General features: G+C 42.8%; 1 protein-coding gene across 1 annotated transcript; it reads right to left on the reverse strand.

The window, feature by feature from the left end:
- Positions 1–1,372: 1,372 nt before the first annotated feature.
- Positions 1,373–11,933, reverse strand: slc40a1 (solute carrier family 40 member 1). The gene is made up of 8 exons (XM_056579869.1): positions 11,589–11,933; positions 11,368–11,435; positions 10,705–10,864; positions 10,265–10,380; positions 7,961–8,087; positions 7,053–7,298; positions 5,979–6,638; positions 1,373–5,129 (listed from the first exon to the last, which is right to left on the reverse strand). The coding sequence occupies exons 1-8, from the start codon at positions 11,620–11,622 to the stop codon at positions 4,807–4,809; spliced, it is 1,734 nt and encodes a 577-aa protein (XP_056435844.1). The 5' UTR covers positions 11,623–11,933; the 3' UTR covers positions 1,373–4,806.
- Between the last annotated feature and the right edge of the window lie 1,659 nt (positions 11,934–13,592).

Consider the following 13,592-nt stretch of genomic DNA (forward strand, 5'->3'; position numbering starts at 1 on the left):
CGTTGTCCGTTACTCTTGATGCTTTTCATGACAAATCAGGCATTAAAAAGGGTTTATGTTCAAGAACATTTTACGTGGGTGATTACAAACTGATTATCCAAGGTGTTCTCGGTCAGTCTTATTACCGTAACCCTATAAATACAGAGGTGAGCACCGTGGTAATGCTGCACCATATGGCACTTCGGAGGGAGAGGGTCTTTAGGGACCATAACAATTTATTGGTCGGCTATAAAAATATGTAACTATGTCAGACCACATCTTTTTTAATTCTGGGACTGTGCGCTCCGTGCAACTGACAAGAGTTCACTGTTGCAGCAATGTTGCCACTCACTCTGTTTTTTGTTGTTGGTGATCCCAATCCCGTAGGCCTACTTGCATCTGAGTCTGTTTTATATGCAGATCCAATTCATGAGGTCATTTGCATTGACCATTTATGGTTAAAAAGGGGCAGACAGAAGAATTGTAGATTGAGAAGAACGATTAGGTTTTATCATCGCCCTTCATACATTTAATTTCAACCCGTATGCGTTAAATCTATGTAATCAGAATAATTTAAGTCAACTGCGTTCTTTCTCAATTATTAACTCCAGAAACATCTCCTTAGAATAGAAAAATTCTCTATCTTTAATCCCGTCACTCCTGTCCACTGACGGCGCGATTACATGGAATAAAGCATCTGTCCAACATGTGTCAACAACATAATATTCCCTGAAGAGAGGGTCTTCAGGGACCATAACGATTTATTGGTAGGCCTACATACAAATATGTAGCCTACCTTTATGTCAGACCACTTCTTTTTTAATCCTGGGACTGTGCGCTCCGTACCACTGACAGAGTTCACTGCTGCAGCAACGTGTTGCGACTCACTCTGCTTTTTGTTGTTAATGATCCCAATCCCGTGACCGCCGAACAAAATTACTTTTGGGGCCTCCACCTCACCCACTGTTGTGGTGCGTGCATGCGTTCTGCCTGTATGTCTGCAGTGCCTGCTTGCCTCGGCACGTTGCCATAGCGATCGATTTGATTGACGTCTGCTTGTGCGAAGGAGTGTTCAAGTGTTGGAGCGCAGAAGCAGGTGACACAGAAAACCGGCTGGTTGCAGGGTTCATTGTAGAAGACATGCTTCCCCTGTCGACTATTGAACCAGATTTAGAAAAATACTAGGTAAAATACCCGCCACTCGCAAGCCAACATCCGACAGGAAAACATTTTCCCATTACCTGAACAAGTGTTAGGCCTATACCGACATGGAATCGAAGCTCAAAATATTTTTCAAGTCCTCCCTGGATCATGTGTCCACCACCGTGGAAATTTGGTCCGCCAACAACAAAAGTTACTTAGGAATGACATTGCACTGGATAGACAGCATTACTTTAAAACTAGAGAAGGCTGCTCCATCTTGTCTGCAAGAGGGTGAGAGGAAGACACACTTACGATGTCATAGCTTGCGAAATAGATCAGGTTCATTCAGCCTTTGGACCACATAAAGTAATAGCATGTGTCACCGTCGCTTAAGTGCATTTCTGTTTTAATTGTATGGGATAAAGTGAACTTTTTATATTTTTCATTGACCACTTAATTCTTGTTCTCATGTTTCCCAAATGCTACTGATTGACCTCACCGTAGCCTACTTTATCCTGTTGTTTGTGAATTTTAGGCATTTCTTTGTGCAGACAGGGATATTGTTCTTTCATATGGTTTTATATGCTATTTTGTATAGATTTATACAATAAACACTTAGTCATGATAGGGCTACGATGTTTGACCATGTGTCTCCAGTAAATTAAGAAACGGGAAATTAAAGTAATGAGTGGTGATGTTACTTTTCAAATGCAGTACCTAGTAAAGTAATCTCATTAAAATTGACAGAAGTAACTAGTAATACTTTTTTTTTTTGAGTAACTACACTACACTGTCAGTGATTGTGTTCAATGTGATGCATTGACTGCAGATTCTTAGGTCTAAAGTGTCAAAGGCCATTCGGTGAACATGTAAGCGTGTAACGCAGGTTAAACCAGTCAATCAAATGAAATAGCTGCACAGCCCAGTCCCCGAATCAATGGTTTGAGAATCGGGTTCGACTGCATCATGGAAAATAATTGTAACTTGAGAAGCGAGACTTGCGTGTTCTTTAATACGATTTTCTTTATTTATGAGACCTCATGCAATACATGTTGTATTTACTGTTCTCTCATTTAATGGAGTGCAATCGTTACATATACATTTTATTCAATCAATGCAGCAGTTATTTTACTCATGTTTACTAATGATTTAAAGATCTAAATAAAAAAATATCACTGAAGATATTTGCTGTCAATATTCAAGCACTATGTTACACTCGATATTACTTGATTTCTTACTTTAATGATAAGCCTTTTGAAAGAGCATTGCTTTGTACACAGCGGGCAAAGTCAAAAACAATATCCTCTGGCAAACCTTAATTAGAAACACACAATATTAACACTAGTTTATAAAAACAGATACAAAAACGTATTTCAACGTGTTTCAACAGCATTACATGATACAGCATTCACAAAAAATATTTGTACATTTTTCCAAAAGTGTACTCAATGCTAAGAATGGATTGATGGCTGATTCAATTTGTTTGATAGATATGTAGTAGTTGTACTAATGTTTGCTATAAGTGAATTCCTGAAAAAGACCCCTAACAATATGCTATGTGGCTTTGTCCCAATGCATGTTAAAAAACTGCTTAACAACCCAAACTCTGGCTTGTTTCTTGGCAAATGTACACTCTTATACACGTTTGAAAAAACACCTGACTGGACCTGTCCTGACTGCGGTTCCAAAAGTCTGAAGAAAGGCCCACTGTGAGTCCACAGGTGGCTTGGCTAAGCTACGTTTTACCACAGGAATATTTGTGCACCGAGTCGCCCAAAGACCTTGCCCTTTTAGACCAGCTCAGGTTATTCTGTGGGGTGGGGTGAGGCGAACCAAAGCTACCACCCACACACATGTGCATGTATGTGGAACTAAGGCAGGCTGAGAATAATAAGGCTTCATAAACCACGGCAGACTGTGATTGCTTGTTAGTCAGAGGTGGAGGCTGGCACTAGCTACTTGAACAGCTATTGCGCTCCAATGGGTTCCTGTATGACATTTTAAGTCTTTTTTTGTTTTGTTTTTGTCTGAAATTCTGTTTAATTTAAAACGCTTCTCAATGGCTGTAGAAGTATTGTATATTATTGGATTTTGTTGTAGTCTAACCCAATCATTTTGAGGTTTAACGATTTAACATTCGATTGGTTATCCATTTACTTTAACTCGATTTCGATTTCTATCGCACACAAATTGCTTTCCACCTCGGATGAAGAGTTACAGTTACAGTATCAAGGATATTAAAAGCCTCTTCTTAGTCAAAAGTACAGGTCCACAGAAGGTGGTAGTCCCACTGGACAAACTGGGAAGGACTGCCTTCTGCCAGCATGCGAGCAGCGCCGTCTGAGGTAAACTTGGGATGGCTGCAAGGTTAACCTGGTATGGTACAATCTTTATATTCTCCCTCTCTCTCTCTTTCCACACCACAGGGGGGGAGGAAGGGTTTATTGGCGGGGGGGGGGGGGCAATCAGGATTTCAGCCTTGTGCAAAAATATGTTCAATGAAATTCCTGATCGTCTTATTGGGGTTCAACAATTGATGTATATTGCTTAAAGTGCCTGTGTAACAACAATCATCATGATTAATGATCATCTTAAATGGACGAACAAAAAAATAAAACAAAATCAAAGGGGTTTGAAAAAAAAAAATCGATTACTATGTAAACTACATCGAACAATTAAGTACAATCTCAATAAGAAGTCAAGGAATATATCTTAGGGACAGAATGAGCCTATCAGAGAATTAGAAAAACTACATAGTGAAAATACACGTATTTGGAATGCTTTAGACGGACTGACGGACTTCCCTCACTTCCATATATGCCATATAAGGACTTCCACTTTGGTTATTGAGAGCTCTGCTAGAAATGGATGCATAGGAACGCTTTCCATGATACAACCGCTACCTGCAAGAGTACAATACTGACGACACATCAACAAAAACCTGCAGTTTGCATTTACAGAATAAATATTTTGCATAACCCTCAATAAAATGCTTCATAAAGACTCTAGCCCCCAGTTTATTGTGTGGCTAAGTTAGCAGCGTCACCCTAGATAAGACAGCCCCTTGTTTTTTTTGCTCTCGGTTATCGGTTATGGAGACCTGGGACTGTGCTATCCCAGAGTAAGCTCACAGAAATAAATAGCTTTAGCACCGTTGAAGTCACTATCACTATTCTATCATTTTTGTGAACTATTGCTGGGCTGTGGTTATCCCAAACCGCTCTACATTCAACCAACAAAGCTAGCCTGGGAAGACAGACCGGCCTAGCCTCTAAGGTTACTTTATCCTGTGTCTCTCTCAGCACCTTGGAGAAAGGTCTGGGTCCAGATCTGTTTTCTAACTATGGGTGGGAGCCCATATCAGGGTCACACGCATGTTGCTAAAAGGTCCTTGCATTGGAAGCATTAGCTTGAAGAGTCGAGAGTCGTAAGCCAAACTAGCCAAACTACAACCCTGACTAATCCACACTTTTGTGGTTAGTTTCTATAAGCACGGGATTCTATGGAAGTACTTCTAAGAGTTAATGCTAAATCAATTGCCCAGCTAATGTTAAATCTGGGGTGGCAGTAACATCCCAATACAAGCAAACCGATGTTAGTCTGGTGTGTATATAAAGAAAGGACAGATTGAGCTATAAGGCTATTATGAGCTATGTACCCAGGGACGAGGGCCTTCAATAGGCGTTAAACGGTGGTGGGAAGTGAGGGGCTTTCTACTATCGCCTCAATGGCTTTCTGCTCCGGCGAGCAGCAGAGGAAGATGCGAGTGCCCAGGCTCTTGAAGGCAAACCTGAAGTACATGGCGTGGCCCATGGCCACGAAGGACACAGAGATGAGGACGAGCACGCCAAAGGCTTCGGGGTTGGGTGCCAGGATCACCATGATGAAGTGCAGGAGGTCCAGGAGGTAGTTCATGGAGTTCTGGACGCCGTTAATCACCCCGCGCTCCGACTCCGCCACGCTCTCTTGGATGAGCTGCGTCACGGTAAGGTCGAACGACCAAAGGCCTGGAAGGGGAAGAGAGTGAGAGAGATTACTTCATGCATCCTGAGGGAAATGTCACCAAAAAGGAAGAATAACTTCATTTTTTTAGAGTTTGGGTTGTAATGTTAAATATTGGCAAATTAGATTCATATGCATATTTTTCACAAAAATAGACATAAAATATCAAATATATGTAACGTAACTATTACCAGGCTCAAATGCTCGGATATTGCAGGTTAAAGTGAAACATGAAAAATTTAGATGGGGAAATTGCATGGCGTGGAGGCTAGTGGTTAGTCTTCTTTTCCCAGTTAAAGTGACAAGATTACCAACCACGTTTTTTGGTGCAGGTAGTTTTAAGAGCTGAATAAACAATGAATTGCAGCTACTGTAGTAATTATGACTGTAATGATTGGTGTCAAAGATTGCAGAAATTGCAATGACAAGCAGAGATGGCCATCTACCCAGTGTTGTAAGGGGTGTAAAGGTGTGAGGACATCCTGTTTTTTAATGCTGAGACAGTTTTAGGAAGTCATAAATACCAAACAGTTGAAGGAGACAATAAATGTTGTTGTTATTCTTTAGACTTTTGCAGGCAATTAAGGGCAAGGTGCAGATAGGGCATTTGCAAGGGTATTATCGCCAAGTCACAAGGGTTACTGGATTTGATCCCCATTTTCCAGGAATTCTTGAGCAAAATGCCCTTACCCCCTACCTTCTCATCAACAACATTAATTTTGAATTCACTGCAAATCTCTTTTTGGTTAAAGGTGTCTGCTCAACCACTGAAACCATAAACCAGTCAGTTATCTCAAGAGCAAAAATAAAATCTTAAACCCTAACAACTCAACCCGATCCACCACGTCACTCACCAAGTCGCGCGGCGATGACCCCGGCGAACAACAGGCAAACAGACATGTAGGACTGCAGCGGCGGCAGCTCCTCCATCGGCGGCACCATGGTGGCGTTCCCGGACAGGATGTCCCCGGTCAGACCCTGCATGAGGCTGTGGTCCGCCTCGGGCAGGGTCCCCCGGTCGCCCACCAGGTGGCTGTACAGGTCCAGGAAGGGCGAGACGGTCAGGTCCAGGGGGCTGCCGGGCGCGAAGACGGACGCCACGCACAGCATGAGGCAGGACAGCTGGGCCACGCCTGAGATGAAGCCTGTGCGGATCAGGCCGCACTTCTTGCGCACCCAGGTGAAGGCCACGGTGCCGCAGATGCCCGCGATGGCCGAGGCGCCCATGAGCAGGCTGAGCACCGAGCCGTTGAGGCCCTGCGTGTAGGCGTAGCCCGTGGTGATGCAGTCGAAGCCGAGCACCGTCATGTACAGGAAGGACAGGGACATGCCGGCGAAGAAGATGTTCTGGTTGTAGTAGGACACCCAGCCGGCCTTCAGCGTGCGCAGGGGCTCCGTCACCTGGTAGCAGCAGCTGGTGTCCTTGGTGGAGGGGGAGGGTCGGGCCACCACCACCCCCCCGTCCGTCATCAGGGGCTGGGAGGACTCTTCGGGAGTCAGGCCGTTCTCCATTTCTAACCGCGGGGAGACGAAGGTGGGGGGGAGGGGGTAAGCAGGGACAGTGTGTGGTTTGTTAAGGGGTTTGTCTCCCCGCCCAAAAGTCGCTGAATTTTACCACCAATGTCAACATTCACTGCAAGCCGTTTTGGGTGAAAAGGGTATAGAGTAGGTGTTAAGTTAACGAATAGATAGGTTTCGTCAGGCACGTAACCGGAACAACCTCCAACGATGATTAACTTCACGGGAAGCCCATGAATTGAATATGAAGGTAATCATGCGTAACTATCATCAGCCTTTTTAGGATATGTATGTCCCTGTAACCTTAAGACTTTCCCAAGTATTTTTATATTATTTTATTAAAAACATTGAGATGAATCGAAGCAATGAGCTTTGTGGTGAGCATAAGTAAATCAAGGCATCCTGGTTACCTCTGGGTGAGTTGAGCTGCTTGAGCTCCTGTTCTTGCTCCTTCTGTCCTCCCTTCACTGCCAGCGCCGGGGTCTTCTGGTAGACCTTCCAGAGCAGAGCATACTCCAGACACATGGAGCACAGGTTCCAGCCGGAGATGAACCCGCAGCCGATGAAGTGAGAGCCAAACGCCATTATCTGGCCCACCAGCATGGGGGCCAGGATGTTGGTGAGCTGATCGATGATCCGCACCGTGGCGTTCATGTCTTTTCAGACCGTAGGAGAAAATAGATTTTAGGGCTTGGTTCGAAGTTCACTCAGTTTTTTGGGTGTATGCTTTGATTGCTTTGGATAAAAGCATCTGCCAAATGTACATAAGTGAATGTTGGAGTTAGGGGAAGGGTTCAATGTGGATTTAGGGAATGATATCAATGGAGTCTCTCAAATAGACAGTCTGTCAAAAAGAAATCCCGGAAAACCTTGATTCCGGACTAATGACGTCAATTTTGAAATACGTTACTGCGATCCATTCAACTGGTTACAAAGGTTTTCTGCATTGGTACATTTGATTATGAACCTATCACAGCAGGTTGTAAAACACAAAGCAAGTTGATCGAGTTCAGTGGAGCAGATAAGAAAATGTAAACTCTGTGGCTGACCTCAACAACCTGTGAATTACAGAATTACTGCCACAGAAGTATCAAACTCATTAACATTCCATAATGCCTGGAACACATTGTCGTTGACCAACGTGACGGCAAAGGTCGTAAACATAAGGGCAAAATCGACAGTGACTCAGCAAGGGTTCAAAGTTCAAATTTCCCTCGCACATGTGCTCTCATTAATGATGGTCATGGGGAGGGGCGTATATCAGTCGTGCAGATCGTGGATCATGTTTTGTGTGTGTGTGGTTGTATGTGCTACTCACCGGCTAGCGTGCTACTGTCCTGCCCAGCCACCACTACCACCCAGTCCCTCTGGATGGTGATGGCTGTAGCTGTGCTAGCAAGGTTAGCGATGTTAGCGATGGAGATCACCATGATGTAGCAGGCAGTCTGAGAAGGAGGAATTAGAACATCATTTTTATTTTCCTTCACTTATTATTTTTGTTCTTATATCATATATCATATATTTGTTCAATATATAAATATTTAATTCAGATTAAAATTACATTTACGGATACAAAGCCGATGGTCCATTGTTGCTGTAACTTTCAACTCATCAAACTATGCTTTAGTATGTTTTTGAAAATAAAAATGTATAATAAAGTAATAAAGTAATGCTAATATGAGATGGAGAGAAAATTTCCTTGGTGGGATAAAGAAAATCTCTTCAAATAGAGAACACATTATGGAACTGGCAGAATTCTGGTCTAATACCAAGCATGTGACTGTCAACCCAGTAGGGCGAATAACTGGATGGCCTAATCTCTTAGCATATTTGTCTGGAAACGGCTGCCTCTAGAATGGCCAACAAGCACAGGACAGCATGGTCCCACTACCTCGTCCCTCCCGTTGTTCTCTACTGTAAAGAGAAGAGGGGCTCTGTTGGTGGTCGGCATGGGAACAATTTCGACCCAACAGGCCCCAACATGGTGTACATGTGTCCCTCTCTCTCTCTCTCTCTCTCTCTCTCTCTCTCTCTCTCTCTCTCTCTCTCATTCTCGTGTCTTCTGTGTGTATGAGTGTGTGCGTCTCCCTCTGCTCTCTCCCTCTCTCTCTCCTTCTGTATGCCTGTCTCTCTCTCTGTGTGTGTGTGTCTCACTCACTCACTCACTCACTCACTCACTCACTCACTCACTCACTCACTCACTCACTCACTCTCTCTCTCTCTCTCTCTCTCTCTCTCTCTCTCTCTCTCTCTCTCTCTCTCTCTCTCTCTCTCTCTCTCTCTCTCTCTCTCTCTCTCTCTCTCTCTCTCTCTCTCTCTCTCTCTCTCTCTCTCTCTCTCTCTCTCTCTCTCTCTCTCTCTCTATTTCAATTCAAAGGAGCTTCATTCACATGGGAAACATAAGTTTACATTGTCAACTTAAGTGTGAAATATAAACTAAAAATGAACATATATATTTAAAGGAATTGCAATCAAATATACAATTAAGTGTAGGAAAGATGAACTTTAAAATACAAAAGAAAAACTCTCTTTCTCTGTCTCCCTTGCTCATGTGACCGGTCCTACAAAAACATGCTGACTACACAGCCGTGAACAAGACACTTGTTCACTCTGTCTCCTATTCCACTCCTCCCTCCTTTCCTCTCCCTCCCTCTCTCCCTCCACCTCAACAAATATTCAAAATGGCAGGCTTTGCTCCCTCCACTGCCTCTCTCCCTCCCTCGGTTCAGGTCATCATGGGATAGTGAGCATGGCCCAGTCCATCAAACAGCACACCCAGGGGGCTATTACAACACAAAGCCGTGTCATTGTGATTTCTGATTAAATACTTTATTTCCCCTGCCATTTAAACACTGAATCCTATCAGATAAAGCTGCATCTTGATCATGTCTCTCTCTCCCTCTGTCTCTCTCTCTGTGTTTCTCTCTCTCTTTCACACTCTCTCTCCCTCGGCCCCTGCTCTTGGACAAGATCCCTCCTGTCTAATGAGAAACAAGTCTGACAACACCATTATTATAACACCACATGTCAGTTAAGTTAATTTTGTTTAGTTAGTTAACCATCGACTTTGTCCCCTACTGCTGCACACAGAAGAGAGTGACAGAGAGAGGCAGAGTCAGAGACAGAGACAGAGACAGAGACAGAGACAGAGAGAGACAGAAGAGAGAAGAGAGGCAGACAGACAGACAGACAGACAGACAGACAGACAGACAGACAGACAGACAGACAGACAGACAGACAGACAGACAGACAGACAGACAGACAGACAGACAGACAGACAGACAGACACAGACAGACAGACAGACAGACAGACAGACACAGACAGACAGACAGACAGACAGACAGACAGACAGACAGACAGACAGACAGACAGACAGACAGACAGACAGACAGAGAGAGATTTTCTCCTCCTGACAGACAGCTGAACATTTCACTGAACGCCAAATCAGAGCTATAAAGGCCCATTCACATGACCACGTTCCTATCAGCGAGTCATCATACCAAGCTTCAACCTGAGGGTCAGAGTATCATAAAGGTATAGCAGAACGTAAATGCCTCCGCTGCACATTCACTCCTAGATTAGCCAATATATCGATTGAGGGGGAGAAGGATAATGTCTTACCAGAAGCCAACCGTTGTACATACTGGCAAGCTGGTCTTTATACTGGAAAATGACCATTAGGACGATGCCACATAAGATAACACAGGAGTTCTGGACCAGCAGTGAAGTCTGTGCCACTATGGGGTTAAAAATGGGAAATGTACCGTAAGGGCCAGAACAGTAAGCCAAGTAGGCCTAATAGCCAAGCTGTATGAAGATTTTCTACTCTGTTATTACATATTATTAAGAGATCTATTATAGTATCATTCAATTCAATTCAATAATATATATATATGATAATAACATTCATTAAAATGCAACTTAATTTTTTTAATAATAGGAATGACAGAATTAAGCAGAGTAATGGTAACTAATTATTTTTCTACATAACCATTAATTCCATCTATTCAATATTTTCCACTCTTGATCCTGACAGACACCTAGCCTGTAAACGATCCTACCTTTGAGTCTGGGGTTCCGGTCCACCCAGTCCCCTATGAGGGCCCCCAGGAGCAGCACTGAGCCGGCCACCACCAGCCCGTACACGGCTGTCAGCAGCAGGCTGTTGCCGTACAGCTCCACCAGGAACACCGCAACGGCGAAGTTCCACATTCTGTCACCCTGGAGAATAAATTAAAATTGACTTGTATTCATAATGGATATAGACAATAAATATTATTAAAAAAGATATTAAAAAAAAAAACGAATCCATCAACATGAGTGTCCTGTCTGAGATTAAACAGGATAGTGAAATACAGGCTAGATCTATCTTTATGAATAAGGCATATATTTATTTGTAATCATTATAAAATTTGCATTTTCTTTGAATATCCAGTTTATTGTGTGTGGGGTTGCTTTTGTGTTTGTGGAAGATGGACCAGAGAAATTTGTTAAGCATTGTTATTGCATAATGTTTTAAACTTGACACCAGTTGCTATTTCTGGGTGATAGTGACCATAAGTGCAGCCATGTATTATCAGATTGAAATCACGAGAAAAACAATTGTCATGTCACTCTGTCCTAGGTTGACATTTATGAGACATAGGTCATTTTCAAATGACAAATGACCGATATTCATAAGGAATCCTTCAAATGACAAATAATACAAATAATAAATATCTTACCCATGTTGACAGTGCATGTCCCATGTAAATAAGGAACTTTGCAGATGTAAAAAAGTCCCGAACAGATTCTGAAATATACAAAAATACAATACAAAATTCAGTTAAAAATATATAGATGTATGTTCATTACAGCAGACTGCTGGCCGTCCAGGTTTGTGCAGGATGCAAAGCAGCAACAGAGAAAGACATTGCATGCAACTGGAGAAAGCAATAACACCTACCACAGCATGTTTTCTTTGGAGCAGCGTTATCCATTGTTATATCGTCCAATGATATTTAGGTCAATACGATGTTATTATTATTTCTTCCCTTTTGTCAATGCGGCTGGTGATTTCGACGCGATGGGGGTTCTCCCTGCAAAGAGATGTCAAGAGAAACAAATCCACAGATCCTATCCTATCTTTTCGCCTCTCCAAACTTAGCCAACACTGTAGCTGAAGTTGGAAAGAAATATTTCAGCCGTGGAGGCTTGCTAAAAATGAAATACAAAGGCGATTGAAGCGACTCCTCAGCTCTTCAGTTGAAGCTCTCGCTACCACTAGTCCACTACAGCCTCTGTTTACCTCCTACCCGGTTATACGGTGCAGGGAGGGGCGTCAAAGTCACGTGATGCGTCACTGAGCCGCAACACAGAGTGGGCCCTCCCACTGTCGGACCCTTGGATCAAAGAATGCCGAATAAGAAGTACCATGTAAAGCGCCCATTGTTGCAGAATAGAGAGTGGGTTCCGGTATTACAGTGTTATACACTATTCTTTTGTTCTCAATTATGTCGTAGGCTAATGCCCTAACAGGTTCGAATTATCTGCATATGAATGCATATGAATAAAAAAGACTAGAACCCGAACTTGAACCAGCAGTTGGCCTAAACCAAAAAGCGCGCGCAAGCTATAACGCACACGCACACGCACACGCACACGCACACGCACACGCACACGCACACACACACACAAGTTGGCTGCGGTGCTCAACATGAATGTTTTAATGTCTGTGTCTAAGATGATATATTTATTGTGGTTACACATGCATTGTTTTGTAGAAATAATGAAATACAGAAGTGATACAGAAGTACTGCAGTTTAAAGAAGTGTTAACTATTTACCACGCAGCAATTGGCAGCAATGTCTAAAATAAAAACTCCCAACTTGACCGTTTCTTTATCTCAACGTGACAGCAACGACCTCTGCCCTGGTTTTGGCTCTGCGTTCAACCTCAGTTGGAACCCATGCAGCCTACTACAAAACACACTTTTTGGTACGTTTTCGGTGAATCCTAGCTGTTGACATGGTATTTCTTCACCCTCTTTGGGGACCGCATCGATGAAAGATAATAAGAAAAGCATTGGTTCATGCATCTGTGGATGATGTGTTTGGTTTGGTTGGAGGGAGGAGAGCACAGCGGGACTGGGTGGAATCCGAATCCGGTTTCATGAGAAAGAGCTCTCATAGACCACTCAACCTAACCCACCTAACTAGAGGTATAAAATGAAACGTGATGACCATGATAAACATGAATATTGTTTTGATATCACGTCGTCCATAATTTAGCAAGTGGTGATGCTTTCATTTATTAGTTATTATAGTTGTTGCTGTTCTCATGGGGTTTAACTAAGCAGTGGCAGGAACTAAAGCAATACATTTATAGGTATTTCATTTGATTCTTTGAAGAAGCCAAACCAAGTGGCGCCAGTTAAACCCGATCCTCCTCCTTAACACAGATACAGACCCACAACCACTGTGTGTTGGAATTGAGACTACCATTACCTCATTCGGCTTCATTTGGTTTGAATCCTGAAGAAGCCATTCATTAACAATAACCCTTTGCATTAGCTAGAGAAATCTGAAACCACATAAACAGGCCAAACCTTCCCAAACATACAGTGTTTAAACATTCAGAATCTGTTGAGATTGTGGACATGCCAGGACCAGAATCATAATAAAGGCTACATCACATTATCCATGTTCGATGAAAATGTGTGACCTGTTTCATCTATAGGCTGGCCACTTTTAAAGGCTTAGGTGTGGTTGGCTCAGATCTTACGAGATTCAAAACAAACAGACAAATATTTGCTTTACTCACCTGAACCTAAACAAGCGGAATCCAAATATTTACAATGCCTGGGAACACATGTTGATGAATTTGATCAAGAAAAAATGAAAAAGAATAACATCAAAAAGGTCTTTGAACATACAGTTTAACATTCCTTCATTCAAAATCATTAACCGTC

This window comes from Gadus chalcogrammus, chromosome 20, assembly GCF_026213295.1.
Source record: "Gadus chalcogrammus isolate NIFS_2021 chromosome 20, NIFS_Gcha_1.0, whole genome shotgun sequence".
Lineage (NCBI taxonomy): Eukaryota > Metazoa > Chordata > Actinopteri > Gadiformes > Gadidae > Gadus > Gadus chalcogrammus.

Bases quoted from the DNA above. Each gene is read 5' to 3' on its own strand.
- slc40a1 (XM_056579869.1), bottom strand. From the start codon at position 11,622: ATGGATAACGCTGCTCCAAAGAAAACATGCTGTG. The intron at 10,865-11,367 runs GTAAGATATTTA...TTTATTCTCCAG, and splicing joins GACATGCACTGTCAACATGG to GGTGACAGAATGTGGAACTT. The intron at 7,299-7,960 runs GTGAGTAGCACA...CGGTCTGAAAAG, and splicing joins GGACAGTAGCACGCTAGCCG to ACATGAACGCCACGGTGCGG.